Here is a 22,405-nt window from a genome sequence, read left to right as displayed (position 1 = left end):
ACCATGTAGAAACATAGCTGAAATTGATATTGGATGTGTATTGTGTAAAAGCTTTACTGATAAACATTGGTTTTTATCTTTTTGCAAGCGTTTTGGTGTTGCAGCAGTAGAGTTGGATGGAGCTTTATATGCCATTGGTGGTTATGACGACCGGCGATACTTGACGTGAGCTGCTGTTTGATAACCCTTTGTGGAGCCCTTTGATTGTGTTCCTTGGGAAGCTAAATTGTTCTAAATGAAAGTACAACGTTTAAACTCAAAATGTGATGATTCAGGCCAGGGCACAGTTTGAGTTTATTCATTAATCTGTTCTACAAAATTTTGTATTAAAAAAGTAGAAACCTAGGAAGCTATGGGCTCATTTGAGCTTAATATATGTGCATCACATTGAGGTTGAGGACCCAGTGGCTTTGGCTTTTTAGCTTCCCTTTATAAGGGTTTGCCTCATGGAGCAGTTCCCTCTAGTTTTAAACTGTCGTGGAAGGGTGATAACACCATGACCACTTTTGACCCCAACAGAGTAGATGATAAGTCCCATTCAATGGCAGGTGTGGCTTCTGCTAAGATCCATAGGGTCTCATCTGTAAGATCCTTAGGGTGATCCACGTGAGTTTAGGGTCAATACACATGCCTATCCCGTTTTTCTGCACCATACTTGTGGAAGTATCATGCCTGCACTAACCCATACTAACAAGAAACATAAAGGTTTTTTAGGTTTTGCAGAAAAATGCTTTGACCCCCCACAAAAAAGCTGATGCGTTAAAAAAATAAATAAATTAATAAAGGTTCGAAGATATGTAGAGCTTTTAGAAACCACTACGCAAAAGAAACGTGAAATTATGAAGCTTGAAACATAGAAACTTCAAAACATAAGTTTTTAGACTCTTAAGATGTAGGTGTAGGGGGAGCTGAAAATTTGGATATATGGGAAAATTTTCTGAAAGTTAGAATATAAATGAAGAAAGAAGAAGAAAAGAGGAGAAATAAAAGAAAAAAGGGGGAAAAGGAAGAAGAAAGAGGAGGTAGAAGGAGGAGGAGAAGAGGAACAAGGGAAAAAGAAGGAAGAGAAAGGAGATGCGCTATGGCAGGTCTGGCTGCAAATGGGCTTGCAGTAGGCTCAACAAACTCAAAATGGGCTGTATACTTGGGAATTCGAAGGGGCTGAAACAAGGTGAAAAGAGGGTTACAAAACGGGCAAAGGAAAAGGGGGAAAAGCAAAAAATATGATACAGAAAATTAGGGTGATTTTGTTTTTTTTTTGTCTGGCAGTTTTATGAAGCTCAGAAGCGTTCTGTAGGTTTCTAATCCGCAAGACATGTATTTTTGCTTCCATGAATGAATCTATGAGTATTTCTACTTGGGTTTCTTTCTCGATTTTTGAGCAGATATAATTGGCTTAATTCCTCTAATGTTCATCACCAACTTCTACCAGCAAAATCAGCCAAACATCAGCTTGTGATGTGTGACACCAACCCAGTTGAACACTGTGATATGGGTCACCTTGCAAGCAAGCCAGGCCTGATTGCCAGTGCATCCTATAACCCATGCTTGATATTAAATTTTAAATCCATTTTTTTGAAAGTCTGTCAATTGATGGAAGAACCGAGGACAGAACATGGACCAAAAAAATGCTGGATGCTAGATACTAGATATTATATACTAGATCTATGTTGCATCAAGATCTCATGTACATGCAGTACCTAATGAGGAACGAAAGTACTTTATTTTATCAAATCTCGTACCTAATCTTTAGGTAATTTATATGAAGTATGGGTATTGAAAGTATGGATCTACATTAATCCACCCATTGTGGTCTTTAATGTTAAATTTTAATGCTCCCCTTTGATTTATGAGACCTGGTCAAGTATGGATCTTGTGGTCTTGATCTGGGATTTTCGTTGATTTATGAGACCTGGTCAAGTATCCTCCGGGCAATCCAACCTACACTAATCTTCCATGCTCAGGCTTCCCTTTGTTTTTGATCCTAGATTTTTGCAGTGATGGGTCCTAGTTGCTGTAAGGTGGAGTTGAAACTCTAATTTCCTTTGAAGGATTTTGATTTCCTTCAATTAATGCTTTTGGGCATCCCCTTAGGCCTTTCAATATCACATTTGTAACATGAAAGTTCGAACATTGGTTAAACCCTAATTATGCACCTGTCTTAGGGGATTCTCGTCAATGTAGGACATGTAAATTTTCATAAAAACAGCAAAACTTCACCAGCGTAGCGTGACCTTGAGCTCCCCCCCACCTGCGTTTGTTTGCGTGCGCCCCTTCACCTCCTTCTGCCTGTGCCTTCCTTTCAGCCTCCGCTGCTCCCGCCCCCCCCTGGTTTTTTCGCTCTTTTCTCCCTTCTACGCAGCTGTGCCAGCTTCCCCCCTCCCGCTGCACTTGCCTTCCCCACCTCCCCTCTCTCCGCCAGCACCCCCCTCTCTCCCCCTCGCTGCCTGCGCTTCCCTCTCTCTGCTTGCCCCCCTCCTCTTTCCGCCAGTGTGCACCCCCCTCCCCCCCCTCCCCTCTCCGCCTGCCTCTCTCTCTCTCTCTCTCTCTCTCTCTCTCTCTCTCTCTCTCCCCCCCCCCCCCTCCCCCGGGCCTCCTCCCTCCCTTTCTGCCTGGGCCCCACCTCAGCCCCTCCCTCTCGCCCTTTCCTTAGTCCGCTCCCCCCCCCCCCACCCACCTTCCCCCCCTTTTTGGTGTTCTTCGTTTTCTCTTTTTCCACCTCCCCTCCTCCCGTTGCCTCTCCTTTGTCTCTTTTGCCCGTAGGCCCTCCGGTTACTTCGCCCCCTCCGTCGTCTTCAGGCAGCCCTCTCAGGTCTTGGGTTTTTTTCTTCTCTCTGAAAGTCAGCTTTTTCTGGTCTTCACTCTCAGGAGTATTCCATGGGAGCCGCTCCGTCATCCCCGACCGAGGCCGCTGTTACTTGCTTATCCTTTTCAAAAGCGGACCTTCAGCTTCTATGACTGTTGCATCATTAGAGGCCTCCACTCTGGTATGCAAGATTGTCGGTAGCTGCCTAGTGCGCGGACAACTCATAGATCTTTTTCAGGCGAGTCTCATTGGTGGGCTTGCAAAGAGCATAGACATTCATCCTTTGGGACATGGTTACTATTCGGTTGAGTTCGACTCGCCAACGACGTTAGATCAAGTCATGCAGCTGAGCCCCGTTGCAGTGCATACGGACCAAGCCTTCTTTGCACGGTGGCAGCACGGCTTCGGCCTCATGTGCGATCCACTGGTTGGCATGTTGGGCTTCCCAGTGATAGTTTGCTTCCCAGTCCTTCGGAAGGAATACTTTCCTCTTCTCCCAGTGATGGGTGGAGCCATTGGGAGAGATGGAATCTCCCCCTCATTGATGCCTCATCTCTTGCACGGGTGGCCAGGATTCCATTCCTTCGCATTTGTGTTGTCTCATCGGAGATAGTGCCTCATGTCATATCTATGCCATGCCTTAAAGGTGACCGCATTATTCAGCGAGTGGAGTACTTAGGCCTCTTGGGCCAGTATTTCATTTGCAGGCAGATGGGAGAGTTTGCGCCCCCCCCCCTCCCCCCCCTCCCCCCCCTCTCCCCCCCCTCCTCAGGTCCCTGTTCAGATCCTCACCAAGGGGTAGAGAGAGTGAGGTCTCTCAGCCAGCGGAGCACCAGGATCCGGCCGTGGACGACCATGCTGTTGGAGAGTGGCGAACGGTTGGCCCGTGCTTGAGCCGTCAGGCTGATTACCAGAGCTGAGCGTTGCCATTGCATGCACCAGGCTTGTAGAATACAAGAGGATTCGATTATGTCGGAGAACCGTTTTGAGCATTTATCACAGCACCCACCCATCGGCGATGGACAGCCTCGAGTCACGGAGAGGGTTCCTTCGGTCCCTCCGGTTTGGCGGCTACTTTCTTGTCGAGATTCCTCCTTTGGTTGTCAATTTCCAGTGAGGCTAGTTGGCTCCATTGATCTCCCGGCGAGGCCTCCTCAGTAGTTTCCCTCTTCGATGGATCACCCCCAGTCGCTCCCTTCTGTCTTCTTTGTCTCCCTACCCCTACCCCCCTCCGTCTCCTCCTCCCTCCCCACTCCTCCACTTCCCCCTCCTCCAAAGAGTGGCGGACGGTTGCCCCGCGCTCAGGCAGTTAGTCGACTATCAGAGCTTAGCGTCGCCCCCGCGCGCGCCAAGCTGGCAGAATACATGAAGATTTGATTTTGTCGGAGAACCGTTTTGAGCATTTATCACATCACCCACCTGTCGGTGATGGACCCCCTCGCCACACAGAGACGCTCTCTCTGGCCCCTCCGGTTTGGCGGCCGCTTTCTTGTTCAATTTCATACACTTCTTGTTCTTTCTCGACATCCACGACTGCAAGTCAGGCTTCTGCCTTGAACGAGTTCCACTTTGTCTCTATCCGCCCTAGCCTACACCTCTCTTATGATTTTGATGTGTTCTTCTCTATTTAAGAGGATTTGGCCCTCCACCCTAGATTGGCTTTCCTTTGCCCTGTCCATATCCTCCTTTAGCTACCTATTGGCCTCCTCGTTTTCTTGGCCAGGGCTTCTTTTATTATTATCATCTCTCTTTTTGTTTCTTCTTCCTCTTTCTGGATTTTCAACAGAGTTAATTCTGCATTTCTTCCACCTTGCTTCTCTCTCTCCTCCTTCTATTTAAATCCTCCTATAGAGGCTCTTATTGACTCCTCATGGTCTAGATGATTTCATCATGTTCTCTGACCACAGCGTGCATCTTAGTGATCTCCTTAAGTCCATATGCCATGCACTTTGGAAGTAATTGAGGCATCACTACACCCAATCTATGTCAAAGGACTCTTATTGACTCCTCATGGTCTAGATGATTTCATCATGTTCTCTGACCACAGCGTGCATCTTAGTGATCTCCTTAAGTCCATATGCCATGCACTTTGGAAGTAATTGAGGCATTTCTACACCCAATCTATGTCAAAGGACTCTGAAAACTTTGTAGGATGGGGTGTAGGGAGCTCATCTTGTGCTTCTACTTGCAGGGGTTGTTCCTACCCTAGTTGCAGTCGTTCTATGTCTGGAGCCTCTTGTTGTGCCTATTTACGATGAGGGTATTCCATAGTTACCATTTCCTTCTTCTCTTCCAGCCTCTGTGTAAGTATTGACTTGTCGATATCGGTGAAGTCCTCCTTTAGCTTCTTGTTGCTTTTCTCCTCCTCCTCCTCCGGTTCTCAGTTTCTAGTGAGGCTAGTTGGCTCCACTCCCCACTGCAGCCTCCCTCTTCGACGGATCACCCCCAGCCGCTCCCTTCTCTATCTTCTACGTCTCCCCAACCCCATTCCCATTCCCATTCCCATCCCCACTCCCCTCTGCCTTCACCTTCCCCATCCTCGCCTTTGATTTTTCTTGAAGCGGTCCCCTTTGTCCCGTCCTCTTTCTCTGAGCTAGCATTCCCTCCTCCCTCTGCCTCTCCAGAGCACTCCCGTTGCCCTTGAGCGGCACTCAACCTGGAGCGGAGGCAGCTGCCGAGTTCCGTTCGTCGTTTGATTCAAAAATTCTCGGAGCCGGTAGAGATGACCATCGTCGCTTCCTCGGTGATGGCTCTCTCGCTACAGTTCCTTGGTGGGCCTCCCAAGATCTTGGAGCTTCCAGTGGACTACAGTTTCTTTCGATGCCTTCCGGTGGAAGGGACATCTTTTTGAGGAGACAGTAGTGTCCATTCAGATGTGTGTGGTGTTCCATCACTCTAGACCTTCTACGCCAGAGAGTTGCGCGATGGCCTTCTCTTTACCTTTGAGTGCAGCCCCAGAGACACAGTGGGACTTGGAGTTGGTGGCTATTGCCATTCAAGGGTAGGTAGTCAAGCTTTCACACAATCTTTACAATCTTTGCATCATTGATGTGCTCACCCACCTCTGGCCCTTGGCTAGGATGGAGCTAGGAGGCTCAGGCCATAGAGACCAAGACTAGCCTCCAGCTTGGAGGTGCTGCTCTTTGTGCTCTTGCATATCTCTGTTGCAATACTTCTCCTCCTCTCTTACTGATACCTCCATTGTGATCGATGGAGTTCGGAGTATGCCTACTCTTGGGCTTGGAAAGAGTGGCGACACATGGAGGACAGGACTGATAGTGATTACTTCCCATCTAAACCCACGCCCAGGACTCTTAGAGTGGAGGGCAGTTTCAATAGTTTCGCTTCCCATAGAGATTGATATGGGGATTGCCTCATGGAACATTCAACATTTAGGGGGGGCTCAGTGCTTTCAGAGGTGAGGTGTCCTCAGAGGCGAGCTTCATAGAGCTTCAGTCGGGGGATCTATCGACATTATTTTTCTCCAGAAGAACCACTTATCTGAGGGGCATACTTGCCGATGTAGGAAGATTTTACCAAGCAAGAGCCATGCTTTTTGGTCTCCCTCTTTTGGTCCCTTGGGGATGCAAAGGGGTGTTTGTATTTCTGTTAGTGAGGAGCTCTTACAGGTAGTGACAGGCTTAGGTGTCATAGTCCTTGGACGAGCACAATGGGTTACCGTTATGATTGGAAAGGATTGCATGGACTTCCTCAATGTTTACGCCTCGAACGCCGCAGCAAGTAGAGCCATATTCTAGAGCACAGTTCGTCAAGCCCTTAGGCTGAATTTTGGTGCCTGGGCGGAGACTTTAACATGATAGAGGTAGCGAGGAGAGACTCGAAGGAGGCACGACCACAGTTTCAAGCACAGAGTATTCTGCATGTGAGGAGTTGATCCTGGCACTCAGGGGTTAGGATCCTTGGCATCTTCCGGAGTTTAGGCGTAGGCTCGGGAGCTGTGTTTCTCGCGGTCTGATAGGAGGAACACCGGCCCCAGCCCCTCTCGACTCGACAGATTTTATGTGGATGAGTGAGCCTGCGGCCGTGGGGTCATGATCGGCATCTTGGCGGACACTACTTTCTCGGATCATGCCCCGGTTATTTTGACACTAGAGGATCCTTGGAGGCAAGACAAGCACGCGAGCTCTAGGATTCCGGACAGCCTTATTCAGGACCCCGAGATCTGTATAGCAAGATAGAGTAGATTTGGATGAGATTAGATTTTATCTCAATCTTCGTTGCATGCACTTTGGATGTGGGCCTTGGTGAGATCAATAGTTTTTTGGCAGGAGGCAACTCAGAGCAGATTGGAGAGGTTTCGTATGCAGGAGAGGAGTTTGAGGAGGGGTCTTGCTTCTCTTTAGCGGCTTCAGGGGAATTCTCTCGATAGCCCCTGGATTGAGAGTAAGCTTGCTGCCGTCCATACGGAGATCAGATCCATCGAGGAGAGAAGGGTGGAGTACAGATACCATGGTAGAGCTTCCTTTTAGACCCAGGTTGGCGATAGACTTCTTCGAGATTGCAGGTCCCACAGGAGGAGAGGTGGTATTCGCAAGTTGCGTGGCTAGGATGGAGCCATTGTTTCTGACCCCTCCCATGTGAGAGCCATCGCCATTGATTTTTTCCGATCTCTCCTCATGGGTGTCCCATTATCCCTCCCCACAAGTGATGGACGTGCGTGAGAGGGTCTGGCGGCACACGAGGGAGGTGGTTTCCCTCGCTCTTCGGTTCTTCTTATTGACTCCCTTTACGCCAAAGGAACTGGCGGAGGCATTGGTGACTCTTCCTAAGGGCAAATGCTTGGGGGCGGATGGGCTTCCAGTTTCTTTCTTTCTATGCCAATAGGACCTCATGGAAGGCGGCCTTTGAGTTGCCTTCAATGAGATTATGTCCACAGGAGCCATGCCAGAGAGGCTTTCAAAGGATTTGATATGTTAGAAGTCATCTCCTGTCTTTACCTAGACACCAGGGCCTCTGTTGTGGGTGTGTCCGCCCTTTGTAGGTGTTTTCTCATTTTTCCTCGCTCGTATTTTTCTCCCATTTTTTTGTGGCTTGGGAGGCAGCCTTGTGGTGGCAGGAGGACATTTGTCTTGGCCGACTGCATCTGTGAGTTGATTGGTGCTGGCCGACTGTACTTACAGAAGTCGTGGACCTTCTCCATGCTAGCCGACTTAGCACACTTGGCCGACTGGGTGATTTTGCTAGTCGTGGTGGACATGGTCTGTCGGTTGTCCTAGAGCAGGCCGATTGCTGATTGGGGGCCATATAAAATGGCCCCACAGTCCTTGTCACTTATAATCTCGTATTGTGTTGTATTCCGGGATCTTCTTGTGTATATAGAGGAGAGTTACACGCCTCTATCTCTCCTTCGCTTGTGCTGTTTTTCTGCACTGTTCTTGCTCAAGTGTTTCCAGATTTGGTCATCATCTCCATTGCGTATTCTGACATGGTATCAGAGCTCTAGGCTCTTGATAGTTCTTGGGAGTTGTGTGAGCAAGAGGGAGACTTTTGCGTTGCTGATTGGTGGACTGTTCGGGAAGAGGAGAAGCAAGAGGACGGCGGGCTGATTTGTTGGACAGCCACTTGCAAGTGTAAGTTCTTCTTTGTTCCCACCCTCCTACCCTTTTCAATTACATCCCCGCAATGGCAGATCTGCTTGAGATGGCTGAGAGACATGTGAAGATCCCGACACTCCCCACGTTCTTGGTGGACCGTCAATTTGACGGAAATAACTACGGCATATGGAAGGTTATGATGGAATCTGTTCTGGAGTCTTACGACCTTGCTGATTTCATCTTTGTTGGGGTTCCACGGCCGGAGGTAAAGGAAGGGGAGTTACCGTTGATTCGTAAGGAACGGGAGGCACATGCACAATTGTGGGATTGTGTCAACGCCAGGGTCCGCTCATTTATCTTCCTCAACTGCACACCGTAGGTAATCAATCATGTAAAGCATATGACGCTGGCTAGAGGTATATGGCAGCATAACAGGGTATCGCCCATGAAGCCGATTTCCTTGGAAGTATAGATGCGGGTTATGAGTCTTGCAAAGTCGTTGACGATGCGGGAGTACATTAACAAGCTGCAGGCTCTTCAGCCTGAAGTTCTTTAGGCTAGGAAGGAGATATCATCGGAGGACATGGCCATAAGGTTGCTGTTGCATTTGCCCTCTTAGTACTCAACATTTTACTTGTCTTTGATTTTACGAGTGGCAGGCTCAGCACCATCACGTGGGAGGAGCTTGTGCCCATGGTCTTAGACCAGGAGGAAAGATTCTCGAACCCTCCACAAGGTGGAGGTTCGGAGGCCTTAACTAGCCAATGGTCGAAAGGCTGTAACAACAAGGGCAAAGGGAAGGCTTCATCGGAGAAGTGTTTTGAGATGAAGTCCGTCTCAGACCGTGAGAAACTAAAGGGAGAGAGGACTTGTAATGATTGTGGAAAGGCCACTATTGGAGACAGTGTCCCAAGCGGAACACTGAGAAGGGTGAAGACTCCTCAGCAGCAATCGTGAAGACACTAGCATTTGTGCACTTGGAGATGATGGACATCGATGTTTCATTTTCTTTAGGCAGGGAGGAGGTTGGAGGACTCGCCGCTACGGATACTCGAGAGTGGATTCGAGACAGTGGTCCTTCAGTGGAGAATGGAGTTTACAAATTTTTAGCACTCTCTCTCCCAGGTCCTCAGTTTTGTGATGAGTGGCAGTCTGGTAATGGCCACTTAAGTGTGGATACGTTGTAGGTGCAGGCTTTTCGGCACCAGATGGAGGATAGCTTACTAGTTGATGGCAGCAGTTGGTAGGAGCTTTCCAGTAGAGATGTTGGTAGTTCTTGTGTTCTCGTCAGTTAGAGGAAACTTTACAGGTAACTTATGCTCTGATGTCTCGTAGTATTCGGGACAAAGAAACTCTTGTAGATGAGGATGTTCTTTCCACGGGGACCTCTCATAAAAGCCAGGCAGGTGGCAATTGATTACTTGTAGAAGGAGGTGGTTGTTGCACATTCTCCAGGCTTTGTGGTTCCGGATTCCGAGGGGGTGGTCAACAGGTTTCAGAAGGCCTTGTGTGGTCTTCAGTAGGTTTCGAGGACTTGGCTTTCCACCGTAAACAGGTGTTGATCCTTGTGAGCAGTATGATGCCTCCTTGACTCGGAAGAAGCAGAATGGTTCATTGATTTGGTTGATGGATACCAGATTGGACGAGAGCTTCCTGATGAGGCTGTTGAGATTGCAGATGACTCTTTAGGAGGCAGGATTGCGTATCTTGTGGTTTTTGCAGCATGCGAAGGATCTTGGTCTCTTTTACACAGGAGGGGGATTGATGGATGGAGTTCGACTCCATGGTTGGAGTGACTCAGATTGGGGAGAAGATCCAGACACGAGGAGATCTGCTTCAGGCCTAGGAGTAGTTTTATGGAGCAGCATCACCCTTCTTGGGACCGGACTTCAGCATTTCCTCCTTGACTTGATTCATGACACTCATATGAGTTTTGTTCAGGATCGTAGCATTCTGGACAACATCTTCACCTTTTGGGAGGTGATTGCTTCGGCAAGGATTCGGTAGTAAGATCTCATAGTTCTACTCCTTGACTTCGAGAAAGCTTATGATAGGGTGGATAGGAACTTTTTGGAGGGCACTATGAGCCAGATGGAATTCCCCGTGGAGTGGATCCGTGAGGTTTCAGGATTGTACTCAGCCTCTCACAGCCATGTTCTCATTCAGGGAGCCCGTGGCGATAGATTTTTCCTTTCCCACTCGGTTCGGCAGGGTTGCCCTTTGGCACCTTACCTTTTCCTATTCGTTGTCGAGGCCTTGAGCAGTTTACTCTCAACCCAAGAGATAGGGCTTCAGGGATTGCATCTCCCCCTTCGTACACAGGATGTGTTGCTGGACTCAGAGTTTGTAGATGACACAGCAGCCTTCCTTTTTGGAGATGTTGGGAATCTCTAGAGATTTGTTGAAGCGATCGAGATCTTCCGTTGCGCATCAGGAGCACGGATCAACTGGCACAAGTTGTGCGGTTTGTGGGTAGGCTCTGCACCCACCCTGACTTGGCGCCCAGTTAAGGCTTTCCAGTGGATCTCGAGGGACACTCTAGCTCGTTATCTTGGATGCCAGGTGGACATTGACATCTCTCCGGAGTAAGTAGCAGCTCGCTCTCCTCTTCTGAGCATTCAGAAGAAGCTTTTGTATTGGAGTTCTGCGAGGCTCTCCCTAGCTAGTAGAGTGGTGGTGGTGAACCAAGTCCTCCTTGCCGCCATGTGGTACATCACTTCTTACTGGGCCTTCTCTCGAGCATGTATTGGCCAGGTTAAACGTTTGATCCGGAGTAACTTATGGGCTGGCAGTGACTGCCACGACCAAGGTGTCATGGAGAGTGATCATTTAGCCACGACGTAGAGGGGGGCTAGGCATAGGCATCATCGACCTTGCTATTCAGAGTTGTGTCTTGCTAGGCAAGCTGATAGTTAGAGGACTCCTTCCTAGTGGCGAGCCTTGGAAGGACTTCCTCTTGGCCCGGATTTTAGTTTGCACCCCGAGCCTAGGGGGTCCTTAGCCGCATACTACTAGATGGATCTTCATAGAGATGCGGGTCCATGAATTCAGCCGAGCTTTTGAGGACAGATTTGCAGCCAATTTACTTCGAGCTTGGGATCACCTTAGGCCGGCCCTTAGGTAGATTGCTGTGGTAGCCTCAGGAGCGGCTCTTGTAGCCATTGGTATGGAACCCCCTAATCAGTTTATGTAGTGGCCATATGTTGGGGGCTAGAACTCATGTATCATGGGGTGCGTTGAGCATGGGACTTGCGAGGTCCCTTGGAGATTGGCTTGCACACATGTAGTTACCCTTGGTGCTTTTGGAGAGAGGCATGACAGGGATCCAGGGTAGAGACATGCTCAGCATCGACATTGACTCTGCTATCCCTTAGGAGTGGTTGACCCCTATCCCAGACTTGACTCCTCCTCTATGGCTGGGTGTGTTTACCAGGCATGATATTCTTTTGGTAGTCCACGGAGCAGACAAGGGCAATGTTTTGCTTACTTTTTCTATTGGTTCACATGGTAGAGGAGAGAGATCTGAGCCCCCCTCGGAGGATTTTAGTGGTTGCACCTTAACAGAGGGTGAGGGTGATTGGATTTTAGGCACGGAAGTGGCACATAGATGACCCACATGCCAAGGTGGCCAGGGAGAGATTCTGGTGGCTATGGAAGATGGGAGAGACGATCCCTCATGCGCCTCCAATGGGACCTGGGATAGTGGACTTGGCATGACCCTGTTGATCGGGAGGAGACATTGGATGCCCCCCTTTTTTGCATATACAATGTGGCTAGGCCACAAGATTGAGATGCCAGAGATTGATGGCATCTCGGTAGCAACAGTTCATTTGCAGTCCCAGGGCCACTCTCAGCATTTTCTTTGAGATTTTTGGAAAAGGCTCTGGGATAGTTTTCAGCCTCGAAAGATCACTCTCTTTCTCTGGCTAGTTGCACACAGGAGTTTGGCGGTTGGCACGTGGTTGGGAATTGGAGGTCGACCAGCAGCTTGCATGAGGTGTGGCCACTCTCAGGAGTCTCGGCATCATTGTCTTTGGGACTGCTCGAAGGCTCAGCAAGTTTGGAAGCGGATTCTCCGCATCTTCACGATGGATAGGGCCTTGACCCGGATCATTTCTTGGGGCACTGTCGCTTGGGCCACGGAGGTTGAGATGGTTAGGGCTTATGAGGAGGATGGTGGGGGGCTTGCCCTTCAGGTTTCTCATCTCTGTATTTCAGCAATACCAAGCACAGGCCCATCTATGGATCATTGGAGATCGGGCTCATGTCAGAGAGATGGGAGATTTGCAGTATCATTGCAGCCTAGCACATATGGCGAGCTAGATGCAGCGAAGCCATAGAGGGTATCCACACTCTGCCTTCAGAGTCCATTAGGAGCATTTGGCTTGACATCATCCATACCCTCCGCGATCAGTGGGGGAAAAGTTGCAGGGAGGCTTTGACTGCATGCGGAAGCGGCGGAAAGCTTTCTTTTGGCTTTGGAGGCTTGGCCCTTAATTATCGATAGAGGAGGTGATCTCACTTGGCATTATAGACCACTTGTGTGGTTGTGCGCCCCCCCCCCCCCCCATGAGATAGCCTTCTCCTCATAGAGTGGCCAGCCGGAGGGGAAGTGAATCTTTCTCCACCCTTTGATTATGTGATCCCCGCCTTGTACATGAGGCGAGATTGTATCTAGTCCTTCGTGGTTGTATTTGGCCCATCGTGGCTGTTTTTCATTAACTAATAGAAGAATTTTTTTCTCGGGAAAAAAATGTAGGACGTGTAACACTTTCTCCTCCTAAGAAACACTGACATTTTAGAAAATAACATTAGGGAATCTCTTTTTTAAATTGCTTACCTTCTAGGTTGAGCTTTCCTTGGGCTTATTCTTTTGCTTTATGGGATATTCTAAGAACTCTATATGTTGAGTACACGTATGGTTCTTTCATCATTTTTTTTTTGGGGGTTCATGTAGAAGACTAGGTGGTTTTATAAGCTCAACAAGAGCTTCATTATCTACCAGATTATCCTTGTTGCCTAGTTTTCTTCTCAAGTGGATGTACTCTACATTGCTATGGAAGCTTTAAGTTGTAAGCAACCTTACCTATCTTGTAAATGGAGCATAATGCCTTGATATAAGTTAGAGCATTTTCTCGTCTTCCTAACTTCAAAAGTATCACACACGTTTAAAAAGTCTATCATCCTTAGCTTCCTTCTTTGATGCGAGTCTACATAATATTTGCTTTATTCAGAGCCTTCTTAATGTTGCCTTTAGTGTAGCAGACCTTGTTGCTTTACACACTAGGGTTTGACACTAGTTTGTCTCGTGGGTTCACTCTGGCAATATGCCTTCAGAAGTTGCTACTTGATTAGGAAGAAGTGCGGCTACACTGCTCCACTCCACCATGCACTCCCACAACTCTAACAAGACACTATGCTTATCACGTGCCCTAGACAGGGACATGAGAGATAGACGATGGACAAGATGAGAAGTGCGGCCACACTGCCCCACTACAATGTAGTCTGTGTCACAGGTTCACTCTATGGCAGTATGCCTTCAAAAGTTGCTAGTTGATTAGGGAGAAGAAGTGCGGCTACGCTGCCCCACTCCAGTACACACTCACACAACTATAACAAAACACTTAGCTTGTCACGTGCCTAAGACTAGACAGTGACATGAGAGAGACAATCGACGAGATGACTCCAGAGACACCACAAAACATGAAGAGCGAAACACTCACACTTGATTCATTAAAACGTCCCTCTCTAGCCATTGTTGAGTTGCATGTTTATACAAGTAGTCATCCCATGGTAGGTGCACCGTTTGGCAATAAGGCCTGATTATTGCGCATGCTGCTAATTGCCAATTTGGTGGTACCATCCACACAAGTTGTTGGAATGTGCCGTTGATCCCAATGAAGTAGGTAGCCGACGGAGAGGGCTGCAAGTGCGTGCAGGATGCTACTTGACTTGTTAGCTGAACACTTGTCAGTTGAACACTTGAACACCTCAGCTGAGCAACTGTCAGCTGAACACTTGCCAGTAGGCAGCTTGGCGGGTTATAGGCCGGAGAAGGAAGGATGGGCCACCTCAGGCCAAGCGATTGGAGGAGGAGGGAGAGGGCCACTAAGGGAATCCGTGAGGAGGAAGAGGGGAAAGGGTGGGAGCTGGAACGGGAGCGAAGCTTGGTGCGGAAGCCATGTGCATGTGGTTACTGGTGAAGAGAGAGGAGGTGGAGGGGTCGAAGAGAGAGAAGATGTTTGTGTTGAGGAGAGAGAAGATGGAGGTTGTTGAAGAGAGAGGGAACATGTGGCAGGTTTTAAGGAAGTCGATTGCGAGCAGAGGGAGGGAGTCGAACTACTACGTAGGTAGCAAGGTGAGTTGATGTGGAAGGGCAACATCCTTATGCGTGCTCTGCCAGGTCGGCTTCATTGCAGTCAGGGTCTCTCTCAAGAAGAATGCCATGTGCACCCGTCCTTCGTGTGCAGCGCCCATCAGTGCCTCTACGTCGCACGGGGCAACCAGCACATCCGGGTGGCCATGCATGGTTTCAATTGGGACATGCGCCAATGGTGAAGATGAGGGCGATGGTGAATACAGAAGGGTGCGGGGGGTGTTGGTGATGTTGATGGCGAGGATGATGGAAATATTGAAAGATGGAGAGACCGGGAGTGTTCATGTGTGAGGTGAGGGGAGAGAAAAATTGGTGTGTTGGCAAGGCGTTGGAGTAGGCACTTGGTGAGAAAGCAATTGCTTGTTGCGGAGGTTTACTGGCATGTCGAAGAGAGGGAGGATGGGGGGTTGAGGAGAGAGAAGGCGTCGAAGAGAAAGAGAGAAGAGAGGTCATATGGCGTATGTTGAGAGAGAAGAAGGGGATGTCAAAGAGGGAAGTGGCAGCACACAAGTCGAGAAAGAAGATGGAGGTGTCGAAGAGAGAGGGAGGGAAGAGGTGTCATATGGCATATGCCAAAGAGAAAGAAGATGCATGTGTCGAGGACAGGGAAGGAAAAACAATGGTTGAAGTGAGTTCTCTTTGGCCATATTTTTTTTTTGAAGGGAGACGCGGCGTTGATGGGGATGACAAAGGAGAGATGTGTGAAGAGAGAGTGGCCAATGTAAAAGAGATTCTGAAACGTGACATTGATGGGGATGACAAAAGAGAGATGTGTGAAGAGAGTGGCCAATGTAAAAGAGATTCTAACACGAGAGAGAGAGAGAGAGAGAGAGAGAGAGAGAGAGAGAGAGAGAGAGAGAGAGAGATTAAGTGTCTACTAAAGACTCAATGGGTCTATGAGACCAAAGTCATACAATAATGTCCATGGCATATCTCATCAGGGAACGGAAAAAAAGATAGAACAAATCAAAACTATCTCATTGGAGTGATGCAAAATTGTCCTTGGAAATCTCATCATGGAATACAAGGAACATGAAACATGAGAGGAGCATCAGCTCCCAATAAATGGTACCACTCTCCAAAATATCAAGCATGGGGTTAATGAGTGTGGCCAAGAGGTCTTCATCAACTACGTCACGTGGAAAGGTAGCTCGATGGTAGTGGAGCATGTCTTGGATCTGGAGCTGATGAGGGGTGCCGACGTCCGACGGGCCGGCGACATCGGTCACATTGGAATATGGAGGCCCGGTCCGAGGTAACTCCTCTTGGGCGAGGTGTGTTCGCAGTAGTCTGATGTGGGTCGATGGATCCCCTATATATGGGTCTCATACTCTTCTTGGGTCCTGAAGAAGCTGGTGATGGTTGGCTAGCGAAGGAGGGGTCGGGGTGGCTGGGGTCGAAGCTCTCTCAAGAAACTGTCCATGTGTCTGCGAAGCTTGGGCAGGAAGAGTCCTAGGTAGCAATGGTCAAATGATCCTAGAAATTGGGCAAATACCTCATGGAAGAGACATTGAAACCCCTTGTAGATCTCATAGTATATATTGGGCAGCGACATATGTAATGCTCCTTCGTCTCAACCTCTATGTGGCATAATTGAGAGATCCTCTCCTCGTTGGGTCTTTGTATGAGCTCCCCGTGTCATGACCCTGTGAAAATGGAACAGCACAAGTGTGGGCATGGTGATTGCAGAGCAAAATAAATATTAAATGATTCATATTTGGGGTGTCCGGACAAAGGAAATGATGTGTGGACATCCTCAGGTGTGAAGAGGGACCAAGAACATTAACATTTTTAATGTTCTAACCTTGGGGTGGCCCCTTGGCCTTAGTGGCCCCTAGGGAACTTTAATAAATATTAAAGTTGGGGCCCAAAGATAATTTTGGAGAGAGGCCACTCCACTTTTGGAGTTACACGCCTCTCTCATCTCTCTCTCTCTCTCTAGCTTTTTGGGATTACGTGCAAGTTTCAAGCGTGGAGAAGAGGAGAAGCAAAGTAGACTGCATACATGGGCTGCTGGTGCTTGGCTGCATACAGAATTGCTCTATCAAACAGGCCGCACAGTTCTGGCCGTACAGACCCAAGGGCTGCAGGCCGTACAGAGCTGGTGACGGCTGTGGATGCAGGCGGCGCTGACGACCAGAGTGCAGGCAGCTGACAGTAGCAGTTTTAGGGGGCGCAGGCAGGTACAGTTGTAGGTACAGTCCACGTGGCAGCTGTACGACTGCAGGTACAGGTGTACGGACAGGTTCAGTGGCACTGATTCAAACTGCGTTGACAGAAACAGACAGTATGCGGCTGTTGTTTGGTACTGACCAGTACGGTACAGGCGGTTGCAGAGGCTGTACGGACAGGTACAGTAGTGATTTACTGACCTGTACGGAAAGGTACAGCCAGTTTCAGCTCTGTTCAGTCCTGAACAGTAGTGGACGGTGCATCTCCAGTTGTAGGCAAAGCTTTCTCAGAGCTTAGTTGGTGTATCAGTCAAGTGATTGCAAGGAGGAAAGTACAGGTTGGTACGATTGGCCTCACGAGTGCAGAATCACGTGCTGATTTGGTAAGCTCTGAACTCGTCCATCTATCTTTCTTTCCATTGGCTTATGTCTGTTGCAGAGTTGTCCTATCTGGCCCCTGGTGAGAGGAGGGGTATGGCAGATTGAAAGGGTGGAAACAGAGATTGGACAGTGGATGTATGTTTGTGCTGAATTGTGGAACCATGTACTTGGGATATGCCAGATGTGTGCTCAAGGCTGCCCTGTTGAACGGTCTTGGCTGATCAGAGGGAAACACAGAGTGTTGCTTTTGTGGGACACAGATCTTTGTGTGAATCCTGTGTGCTAAGAGGTCTTGTGGGTTGCCAGATTGGACATACAGGTGTATTCTCCTGGCTGGTTTTGTTGTACTCAGCTTTACGTCTTTTTGAATTTGAATAAAGAAATACCGAAAGGGGCGCCAAGCTTTGGGGCCAACAGGTGTCGGTTTCATTTCAGATTTGGGGCACTCTAGCTCCAATTAAATTTGTTTTTATATTTGGACTACAAGTGGAAGGGTGACTGCTAGTCTACCGCACTTTGGTTTCTACCAGAGGCCGGTTTCAAGGTTCCGTTGTTGCCGGGACCCATCATCAACTTTCTTAAGGGGGTGAGCTCGTGGTTGACTCGAGGAAAGTCATCGCTGAAAAATTCAGCAAGATGTCTGATACAGAAGACGAATATTTCTATAATGAAGAGGAAGAGCAAGAGACCTCTCCTAAGAGAAATGAATTTGAGGATATTCTTGCAGGAGAACAGGCTGCAGATGATGAGCATTATGAGGATGTAACACAGCCAGAAGATGTGCCTAGTAAAGAGGAAGATGATGCTCAGTTTAAAAATTGTTTGGTTGGTGTTATGGATGTGTTTATGCAGCTCACACAAAGTGAGAAGTTTGCTGAATTTATGAGATCCCGAACAGAGCCTGAAAAGAAGAAGAAGAAGGTGCGCTCTAAGAACCTTCCTCAGGGTCATAGTGGTGCCTTCCCACAGGATCCATCTTTTGGACAGTTTTCGAACATGCTTTTGGCGCTAACTCGCAGAGTTCTTTCTTCGGACAGCCATCTATTCCTCAGCAGACCATGCATCCAGGTTATTTTGGTGGTGGCTCTGTGTTCCAATATGTGACTGGGGGTTATCCACAAGGAGGCATGGGTATGCCAGGGATTTTTGGAGCTAATTTTCAGCCTGGTATGCAGGGGAATATGGTTCCCCAACAAGATCAGGAACTAACCCTGCAGAAGGTTTTGGTTTCTTTGACTTGGGCTCTCCTTTATTGTCAGAGTCCTTTTGGGACTTTCTCTTGGGACAATTAAAAGACATATGTCCCTCTTCTGTACAGTAAAAACATTTCCGAGCATCCCTCAAAGCATGTCTCTTCTCAGAAGTTCTCTTGGGCATTGGCAACTTCTTATACCGCGTCTCTGTAGACCCTTTTGCATCACGCGAAGCATGCCCAGACTTTTCAGATTTCTTGCTTGAGTTCTTACTTCCTTTAAATCCAGATGAGACTCCAGTGAGTAACGCATTAGCTGTCATAGCATTCTCTATCATCTGTGACATGTTTGTTACTTGAGTCTTGATGCAATAGTCACGCACTTCCTTGGACAGCCCACAACAATATTTCTCTACCTGCTCAGACAAAGGCACTGCACGGTAAGAAGTAACTGGGAGTAAAGCTTCCCAAAACTTCTTGTTATAATCTTCAAGATTGTCACACTTTGATGCATCCAACTTGTGCCATGCTGTCATTACATCCACCTCAAAAGTAGATGTGAGCCATACGGAAGAGAACACCTGTTTAAATTGTACCCAAGTAGTTGGTGCTATGCCCTGCAGAAGAAGAGTAGACCACCACTGTAATGCATTGCCTTTGAGAAAAGTCGCAGCTTTTCTCACTTTAGAGGACTCCGTGTAATTACCACCAGAAAAAGCAGCATCAAATTGCTGTAAGAAGGTAAGTGCCTTTAACTTATCTTTGGTCCCACTGAATGTATCAAATTTCACAGCAGCTCCCCGTTCCTTATAATCCTTCGCCTTACCCATATGCGTTAGATTATCAAAAGGGAAGTGGCTTCACAAGTTTGCTACCCCCAGCATTCATGTCCATCATAGGGTCAACATTACCAATTCCCACACCTGGCATGCCATACATTCCAGCCATGTTTCCAAACATACCATTATGCATACCGGGCTGCATGCCCCCATACATATTTGCTTGCATTCCAAGTTGCATGTCCCCAAACATATTTCCTTACATTCCGGACTGCATACCACCATAAGCCAGGTGGTGAAGAGTCTGAGTTGTGCAGGGCATGGGGAAAAGTGAGAGATCAAAATGCCTTGATATTCTTTGACACAGGTGCTAGAGCCAACTTTATTTCACCGGATTTGGCAGGCCGATTGGGGATTCGTGCAGAGGAGATGGGGCCATTATATGAGGCTAACATGGCTTGTCCAGGGTATGTAGAACCCGTCACTCCTATTATTGGGAAGCTCAGGCTTCATTTGTAGGGTTATGTGGACAACGAAGAGTTTTTCATCATGCCACTTGATGGATGTGATGTTTTGTTGGGAATGCCATGGTGCCACAGAGTACATGCGGTGGTGGACACATACAATAGGAAGATCACTTTGACTCATAGAGGGAAAGAACATGTTTTGGATGTAAAACTTAAAGGGGAATCTGTTCCTATTGTATCAGCTTCGGCAATTTCATCAGTAATGAAAAAGCATCTTTTCGCGTACTTGATTTATGTAAAGGATGCAAAAGATGATGAGTCTAAGTCTAATTTGTCTATGTTAGATAAGGACAGGACTGATTTCTTATGTGGCTTCCAAGATTGTTTTTCCGAGTCATTGCCAGGGGAACTTCCTCCGGAGAGGCCAGAAGATCATGCCATTGATCTAATTCCTGGTAGTACTCCACCAAATAGACCGCCGTACCGTGTTAGTGCAGCCCAACAAGAAGAAATTATGAGTCAGGTACAGGAGCTTTTGAATAAAGGGTTGATACAGCGTAGCTCATTACCCTTTTGCTCACCTGTACTCTTAGTGCAAAAGAAGGATGGTTCTTGGCGCATGTGTATTGATTACAGGGCGCTGAACAAGAATACCATCAAGAATCGATTCCCCATTCCGAGGATCGATGACATTTTGGACCGCTTACAGGGCTCCACAGTCTTTAGTCGGATTGACTTGAAAAGCGGGTATCATCAGATACGTATTAGACTCGAGGATGTACATAAGAGAGCATTTCGAACCACGTTTGGGTTGTATGAGTTCTTAGTTATGCCCTTTGGCTTGACAAATGCACCTGCCACATTTAACAGAATGATGGACAGGATTTTCCGGCCTCATAGAGCGTTTGTGGGCACATTCTTTGATGATATGATTGTGCATTCACAAACTGAGGAAGAGCATAGAAGGCATTTGGCCATTGTGTTTGCAGAACTCCGGAACCATAGGCTGGTTATTAATGGCAAGAAGAGTGAGTTTTTCTTGCAAGAGATACACTTCTTGGGGCATATTGTGTCTAAGCATGGAGTTCGTATGGATCCAGCGAAGGTAGAAGCAATTCTTAATTGGCCAGATTTGAGGACCGTGCATGATGTACGCAGCTTTTTGGGATTGTCTTCCTATTACAGGCAGTACATACGATATTTTGCTGAAATTGCTTCGTCCCTTCATGCCTTAACAAAGAAGGCAACTCCGTTCAGATGGGCTGATTGGGAAATTACAGCCTTCAAAAAGCTTAAAGAAAAGCTTACTTCGGATCCAGTATTGGTATTACCGAACCTCCGAAAGGCTTTTGTTGTCCAGTGTGATGCATGTGGAAGTAGCATTGGGGCAGTTCTCATGCAGAAAGGACATGTAATAGCCTATGAGAGTAGAATATTGCAAGATGCTGAGAAGCATTTACAGGTTTATGAGAAAGAGATGTTGGCTGTAATTCATGCTCTTTCTACATGGAAACACTATTTGCTTGGGGCTGATTTCACTGTGGAGACAGATCATCAGACCTTGCGTTATTTCCTCACGCAAACTAAGCTTTCAGAGAAGCATATGCGATGGGCAAACTTTTTGTCTATGTTTCACTTCCAGATTGTGCATGTGAAAGGCAAAAAGAATGTTGTGGCAGATGCTTTGTCACGCAAGCCACAGGTCTCAGCAATTTCACTTGCTTATCATGATAAGCTTGATGAAATGAAAGAGCAGTATGCCCATGATGAGGACTTTGAAAGGTTGTATGATCAGATATCTGAGGGTCAGCGGCATGAGCATTATACTCTCAAAGATGGGTTTTTGTTGATGCATGGTAGACTGTGTCTTACCAGGCAATTGAGACTCAAGGTTATGATTGAAAGTCATGCTCCATCGTATGCAGGTCATAGAGGTATTGACGCCACGGTAAAAGCAGTGGAGACTTTCTTTTATTGGCCAATCTTGAGAAGAGATGTTGATGCCTTTGTTAGGCAATGCATCGTATGTTAGAAGGTAAAGTTTGACCGTCAAAAGACACCAGGGTTACTACAACCTCTACCTATTCCAGATAGACATTGGGAGAGCATTGCCATGGATTTTATATTTGATCTTCCACGGACACAAACGGGCAATGATGGCATTTGGACTATCATATGCAGGTTCAGTAAGCAGGCTCATTTCATTCCCGTGCGTAAGACGATCAAAGTTGATCATATGGTGAAGTTGTTCATGGCGAACATCTTCAAGTATCATGGCTTGCCTACGTCTATCATTAGTGACCGTGATCCACGGATGACGAGTTTATTCTGGAGAGGGTTGTTTGATAACATGGGTACAACTCTCAAGTTTTCATCATCATTTCATCCGCAAACAGATGGTCAATCGGAAGAGGCTAACTCTACAGTGTTAGATCTTCTTAAGTGTTATGTGTCAGAGCACAAGCAACAATGGGAAAAGTATCTTCCTTTGGTGGAGTTTGCATATAACAACACTGTCCATACCTCGACGGGCAAGGCGCCTTTTGAGATTGTGGAAGGAGGGAAGAAGGTACCACCCATTTTGCATACAAAGGATAAGATCTTTGAGGCTGATCAGTATGTGGAAAACATGGATGAAGCTTATCGGAGAGTTAAGTTGGCACTCCAGAAAACTCAGC

The 22,405-nt window shown here is 47.6% G+C and overlaps 1 protein-coding gene across 6 annotated transcripts in view; it reads left to right on the top strand.

Annotated features, from left to right (window-relative positions):
- LOC147613897 (uncharacterized) overlaps positions 1–22,405 on the top strand; it is a 55,964-nt gene that overhangs the window by 12,380 nt on the left and 21,179 nt on the right. For 5 of the 6 annotated variants that reach the window (XR_015263280.1, XM_086781900.1, XM_086781899.1 and 2 more), the window contains one exon: positions 89–165. The exons of the other annotated variant lie outside the window; for it this stretch is intronic. Coding sequence is in view for 4 of the 5 variants with exons in the window: in XM_086781900.1 (XP_086638026.1) it covers positions 89–165 (77 nt within the window). In the remaining variant the exon portion in view is untranslated. The remainder of the gene's footprint in view (positions 1–88; positions 166–22,405) is intronic. 6 annotated transcript variants of the gene reach the window in all.

Source organism: Cibotium barometz, chromosome 43 (assembly GCF_041138505.1).
Source record: "Cibotium barometz isolate CiBa-2024 chromosome 43, ASM4113850v1, whole genome shotgun sequence".
In the NCBI taxonomy this organism is placed as follows: Eukaryota; Viridiplantae; Streptophyta; class Polypodiopsida; order Cyatheales; family Cibotiaceae; genus Cibotium; species Cibotium barometz.
The sequence above is the reverse complement of the archived record's forward strand: the minus strand, read 5'-3'. Positions and strand labels throughout refer to the sequence as shown.